We start from the raw sequence: 6,757 nt of genomic DNA, 5'->3' as shown, positions 1-6,757 counted from the left end.
CCGAACCGCGCTACAGCTCCCGCCGCGTGAACTCACGCGTCCCCTCACACACCCCCGTCCGAAGACAGGCAGAGCAGACGGACACCAGCGCGTCCCCCGCCCACCCGTCGCATCATCAAGATTCCTGCCCAACCCCTTCAAAAGGCCCTGGTGGAACGGTCGGTGTCAGCAGTTCACCGAGCAGTTGAATGGACTCTGCGGATAGCTCAAACGAGGTCTCTACATCCCATTTATCTGCCTCTGACATTATCGCTCCTCTCTGCGCTTCACGGCGCCGCCAAGAAAATGAGGGTGACAATCTCGTCCATCACAGGAACATTAACTAAGTGCTAGAGCAAATTGGGGGACTTTGAAAAGAGCCACTTCAGCCTTCAGGAAGGGTGCAATGATACTGCAGGAATGACAGCGGAAAATGAGATTTTTTTTTTCAGTGAAGTTGTGCAGGCTGATGTTCACGTACAGCTGATCAATGCTGTTTCCTCTGACCACAACCAAACCTTGCCTGAGATTAACAAATGCCCCGTTAGGAGGAGCGGCTGGTGGGAAATGGCAGGAGCAGAGCGATCCACCAATCCCTCTATATTTGCTCAACGTTTCACTAAACCCAGCATTTCAGTGGAAGCAATTCCTGGTTTTGCAGGGAAGCTTCTGGAAAACAGAGTTAACATGAGAATTATCATGTGGTTTTGGGAATTATGAAGTTAAGGGAAGGAGTCCACAGAAGCTACTGAGAGACTTTAAACAACTTCAAATACAAATAAATAAGTAGCTGGACCTAAAAGAGAAGGGAGATTCAGGGAGAAGCTTTACAACATTGAGATCAATGAGAAGAAATTAGGATGGATGTACTCCGATGGCAAACAGGATTAGAGCGGGTTAGACTGGAGCAGTGCTTGAACATTATCCACCCTGTCTCCACAGTGTCTCCTCCACCTTCCTCTGCTCTGACCGAGCAGCAGCTGCACCCATCTACTCCGCTCCACAGCATCTCCTCCAGCAGAAGCCTGTGCCAGGAAGGAGCCCACCCGCACACGGCAGGATCCACAATGAACATTGCTACACCATAAGACTCAAGTCTTACAGCTGTCCTTCCTGACGGCTTTTCTGATGGGAATCGACGGAGGTCTCGTCCTGGGAGTCTCCTACCACAGGAAACCCCCAGGTTTCTGCTGCCAGGAGCACTGATGTCCAGCGGTCCAAAGAGCGAGACACCTGCCCGTGCTGTCCTTCGCAGGTGAAGCTGTTTGCAATGACTCTGGGGGCATTTTGTTTCTCAGCCCAGAATAAACAAACTCTCAATTTCCGGTAAGCAGCAGAGTGTCGAACTCTGCTGACGCCCTGGGAAGTGATTCAGATGTTGTGTAAATGCTGTGTCAAAAGAATCAGAACGTTAAATGCATATAAAGAACCAGGCCAGCAGAGGTAGCTGCAACCAACAACTGTTCTCTGCCATGTCCTCTATGTTCTGCACTGAAAGAAGAAAACAGCTTATAAACCCAGTCAGTCCTCTGCAGTCTCTAGCACTGGAAATTCACCTACAATTCATTTGACCCTCCTTTACCGTTTTACTGTCATTTTCATTCCTTGGTGACTGCCCATTTCCAATTCCTGTTAGCTGCTGCTAGCCCCTAGGCACCACCTATTTTCTCTCCTATTTGTGTTTTGTCCTCATAGAGTTCAGGAGGGACAAGTCAACCCCAAATAATTCAAAGGACATCTTAAAAAAACCCCCAGATTTATCAACATTAATTCTTAGGAACATTTTCAAATACCATTTGGACCTTTTCTGGCTACAAATTTCAGCTCCATGTCTGAAAGACAGGGTTAGAAAACTGAAACAGGGCTAAGGGTACACACAGCTCTCATGTCCCGCTCACTGCTTTTGGAAACCTTCGCCGTGGAAAACACGCTCACCGGGACCTGGGTCTGTCGTGGTTACCGTGGATCTTCCTTTGCTGAAGCTGACAGAGCACAGAACTTTCAGTATCCACAAAGAATTCAATAAACACTCTCAAAAGAACCTCCTGGACCTTTCTAAAAGCATTTCTTCACTAAAAGAACATCTCATTATGTTGTGGCACTAGTGTTTGTATGTGTTACAGCCACTACACTTCAGCTAAACATTCTACATGCTGGACATGATGGCTTCCTGCTTCTGAGGTCACAAGTGGCAGTCCCTTTGGGGGGCTGACGCAGGGCTGCATCCCCTCACATTCATGTCACCCTCTAGGACTTGCCACAGCCCGACAGAGGGGACCAGTGGCCAGCTGTCAGAGCAGGCACACAAAATTGTACGTAGATGCTCTCCAGATTTAGCAGGTTCTAAAGGCACTCTGCCTTATCTTGGCCTTATCTTATTTCTCAGAATTTCTCTAGCTTCCCTCCTCTTCTCCAAGGACACTGTTTATGCCTTTCACATGCTGTGTTTATGTGAAAGGCACAAACAACCCTTGGAACAAGGCCCAAAATCCAGGTCTAAAATCGGTCAGCACCCTCTCGCCTGTCTCCATGCAAGACCCGTTCTCTGCCAATGGCAAAGATTTCCCATTCCCCCAGGAATGAGAACTCTCAGCTCCAGAGGAGCTGGGATCCAGAGTTCTCCCGCTTTAAGAAAGCTCTTTGTTATGAGTAGCAGCTTGCAGCTGTACCTCACACCCATTCCTCTGAGCATCATTTGTGTTTCTGACCACCTCCACTCTCAAGTAACACCACAGCTACTGCAGACAAGTGATGCAGCACTTTGAACTCCGCAGGTTTGTGGAGGAAGAAGAGATTTAGGTGCCTCGTGTCAGGCAAGCACTTCCTTTTGGTGGGGTCACCCAGGACAAAAAGCCCTCCAGCACAATTCTTTGTGTCATGGAGCACCCAACAGCTTTTTGACACCATCTTATGGGCAGACTCAGAGGAGGGACAGAGCCATGAGTGGTTCTCTGCACCCACCCATGACTCCTAGAGGAGCCTTTACAGAGAAAGCCCCTATCATGTTGCCCCCATCCAACCTCCTGCTCCTTCCGACATGCCCCCAGAACAGTCAAATACAAATTCCAGCTAACACAACCATGCCCAAGTCCAGTTTCCACTTAGTTTTCAAATGAAACATCTCGGTGAACAGGTGACTCAATCCCCACCACCAGTGTTGTTTCAGGGAACTGTGAAGAACAGACCCTGCGAAGCACATAAATATTTTTAATTAAGCTGAGTATGTTCTAGCCCGCACATGTTTGAGCATGGGGCTGGCTCTCGGGGATCACATTGTGCAACACTGCATCTATTTTTAGGAGTACCAGCCGTGCCATTTGACTGCAGAACTCATGCCAGGATGGAAACTCTACCTAATGATCTGCCCTCTGATATTGTTCCTTTTTTTGACTCTTAAACACAAGAAGGAACTTGCCCTCATGCAACAATTATCTGCTGAAGTGAACATGAGATGTCTTCAGTCTTCCTTGCAGGGAATCACACAAAGAGCTGGAAGATCCAGAGCCAGCAGTTAACTAAAGTGAAACTTCCTGGGCAGACATAGCAGCACGTCACAAATGCAGGATCTGAGAATAGTCTCGAGTGACAGGATTCAGCCTCCTAGAAGTGCAGAGGTGTTTACACGTCAATGAAAAAGCAAGGAGCGAAGGCGTTTCATGTACACAGCGTTTTATTGCCCTTCAACCTCAGCTGGTGCTCTGTGACTCCAGCCTTAGCAGGGTTTTTCTCCCCTGGGTAGCCAGGTTTTCAGCCGCCTGTCTCTGACTGAAAACATCGAGGCTAGGCCGGATTTTAGACCCAGCCCTTCACTAATGCAGCCAGACACAAAAGAGCAGTTGAAATCCTGGCCACCTTGGCCACCAAGCAACAACAACAAAAAGATGCAAAAGGATTTCCATCATTTTCTGGGTTTGAGCAGAGAATCTTTCCTCTGTGTTCATCGCTAAAGAGTTACAAAGCAATTAAACTGCACATTCAAGAATCAGACATGTTCTATGCTTCAAGCTGCGATCAGAAACACATGTAACTATTTTTCTGCCTGTGAAGCTTGTGGTTTTATCTTCTCAGCAGCTTCAAGGACAGCTGGAAGGCTGACTTTGTCTCCAAATTCCTTCTCACGATGCTCCAGCAGAACACCCTAGTCAAAGACACAAAAGAAATTTATACGCTAGTCTGCCCCCAGGAGATTAACTCACCAGCAACTGAATGACTTCAGTTAATAAACTTCTGGTCCAACAGGAGACTTAGAAGCCTCCAAGACAGCCTGCAGTACCTGTCTTCCTGCTCCAATCACATACACTCCTCCTAGGGTGAAGCCTTCTCCTTCCAGGTTACCACTGTATCCACTTTTCCAAGCACGGAAGAAATTTTGCCAGACTCCAAAGCGGAAGAAGCCTGAAAACATCATTTTTCGTCTGCGTGGACCGTAGAAGCCTTTCTGCAGGGAAACAGAAAATACCTGAGCAAACAAAGTGAAAAGGACTTTTCCTCCCAGAAGAGGTTCAGGAAACCAGCCAGTCCTGTACCCAAAAAAGGTCTCACCACACAAAAGTTAACCAGGCAGAGCAGGAAAGAAACTGCACCTCAACCAACCTCTTGTAATGCTCTACCTGACCACTTACCTGCAGCGCTGCTGCCACCCTTCCCACAGAGTTTAAGCTGATCCACAGGTATGTAAGCCCCATGTACACCTACATTCCTTCTGTGATAGCCATCTTTCTTATTTTCAAAGTATGGCAATAAAAGTGCTGGTAACGACGTAACAGTGCTGCCAGGACCTGAAACTTTACCAGCCATCTATTCTGGGGTGGTTTGTTGTTGTTTTACACCAGACTGATTCTTTCAGAGGCAGAGCGGGGAGGGAAAATTAATGTATCTTCTAGTGGATTTTGAGTATCACGTTTTTTCCACCAGAAGCCACATGATTTCTCAATGCGTCTTCTGGGTTAAAGAGTAGACAGGGCCATGGTTTTGTGGGGCATGAGCCCAGCCATCCAGCATGTGCCAGGGTACCGAGACAAGCCACATGGCTGCATTTTGGCCTGTACCTCATTAATGGATTATGTCTGTCACTCTCAGACCTTGCTTCATACATCATAAACATCAGCAAGTCTCAGAGCCAGTGAAAGGACGGAATAAATATTAACAGTTTATCTGCTAAAGGGAAGGAATAATCCACACAACAGCATGTTACTGGTGCACAGCTACAGCACAGTTTGAGCTGAGCAGGAGATCTATATACATAGAGAGAGAAAAGCAAAGCTAATTAACTTCTTACACTACAATGCTACTAAAGCCCTTTTCATTCAGAGCACATTCTATCTACACTACTCACAGAAGCTCCTCAAAGAGGACATTCATAAGCTCGTTTTTGAACAAAAGACCACCAGCAGCTTCACTGTACCTTTTCATCCAGAAAGATTTCTCCTTTGAAATAATGCTGAAAATCCTCCACTTCGGTCCCTATCTTCTCTTTCACAACAGCATAGAGAGGGACACCCAGCTTGGACAGCTGGGGTTGCAGAGAGGAGAGCTCAGAGGCCTCCTAAGGAAGGAAAAAAACCCCCAAACATCTCAGGCAGTAAACAGAAGCTGTAAATATTCACCTGGAATTTCAAGAGCGTCAGGAACACACGTAAATTCTAGCTGGAGGCACAAGATAAACAGGCCTATAAATCAGGCATTTAAACAAGCTCTAATCCTAGGCAGGTCTTTGTTAGATTTACTACAGTTTTCTTCATCAAGCACAAGAGAAGGAGGATTTTTGAGCATTTGCTGGATAAAATATTAAAATCCTGGAGAAAACACCTTTAACTGAAAGCTGTAGCTATACTTTGCCTGCGTTAGGGCTTCGACTGCCTTTTGAGGTGTTCACAGAACAGAAAAAAGATGCTGCCTGCACTTCCCTTAACTTTCCCAAGCTAGGATTTCCAATCTTTTTTTTCCAAGCAGAAACACATCGTTACCAGCCCTTCTGCAAAGCATTTTGAGGGCTGTGTGCAGGAGCAGGTTATACAGGAGCAGAATAAGGAATGGAGTGACGATGCACTCTTCTTCCTGGACCCGCCCCCAGCGAAAATAATGGGGGAATTTCTTCATGCCAGAGCAATACTGGTCATTTTTACTGGACAAAACTCCTCCAAAGAACTCCATGCTTTAGAGCGTGGACACCCTTAGGCACTGAAATGAAATGCCATAACCCAAAGGCTTGCGGGACACGTACAGTTCCCCCAGTATCAAATAGCAGACAGACACTGGTGAGCAGAGAGGGGAAAAGACATTGGAGAAAGACCTAAGGAGGTGTAAGGGTAAGGGCAGCTTTCCAGCTCACTACTCTTGCCATTTTCAGAGGAAATGAAAAAGGATGAATCAGCATCACAAGCCAAGACAGAGCAGTGAATGTTAAAGGATCATAGCTGACACTTGTTACATCTTTCCCCTCTTTTCTGTTCTTAAAGATCTATCACTATTTTCTGTTCTCCCTCAACAAAATGCCTTAAGATCTTCCTAAAATGGGGGTTAATAACAATATTAGCTGGGATTTTTTTTTATGCATTTCAAAACTCTCATAGCCAACAAAACACAAGATTTGAGTTGTGACATCGCGTGTCCGAGAGCGGCTGCTCCAGGCCAGTGCAGTAAGGTGCCCTGGAGGGGCAGAAATTGCCGTCTCTGTAGAGACAGTGATGCCATCAAACCTTAACTGGCCTTTTGGAGAAGGGCAGTTTGGTGGGGTTAGTTTTGTGTCTCCCTGCTTTGGGGAGGGGTCAGAGCAGGA

The 6,757-nt window shown here is 46.7% G+C and overlaps 1 protein-coding gene across 1 annotated transcript in view; it reads right to left on the bottom strand.

Moving 5' to 3' along the window:
• Positions 1-3,631: 3,631 nt before the first annotated feature.
• Positions 3,632-6,757, bottom strand: part of FAM213A (family with sequence similarity 213, member A) — a 5,561-nt gene continuing 2,435 nt past the window's right edge. The window contains exons 3-5 of the mRNA XM_010134883.1: positions 5,384-5,524; positions 4,253-4,417; positions 3,632-4,117 (exon numbers count right to left, since the gene is read on the bottom strand). Coding sequence (XP_010133185.1) covers positions 4,007-4,117; positions 4,253-4,417; positions 5,384-5,524 — 417 coding nt within the window. The 3' untranslated portion in view covers positions 3,632-4,006. The remainder of the gene's footprint in view (positions 4,118-4,252; positions 4,418-5,383; positions 5,525-6,757) is intronic.

The sequence above is a fragment of the Buceros rhinoceros genome, unplaced genomic scaffold (assembly GCF_000710305.1).
Source record: "Buceros rhinoceros silvestris isolate BGI_N320 unplaced genomic scaffold, ASM71030v1 scaffold904, whole genome shotgun sequence".
NCBI lineage: Eukaryota > Metazoa > Chordata > Aves > Bucerotiformes > Bucerotidae > Buceros > Buceros rhinoceros.
This window is presented reverse-complemented; position numbering and strand designations above follow the sequence as displayed.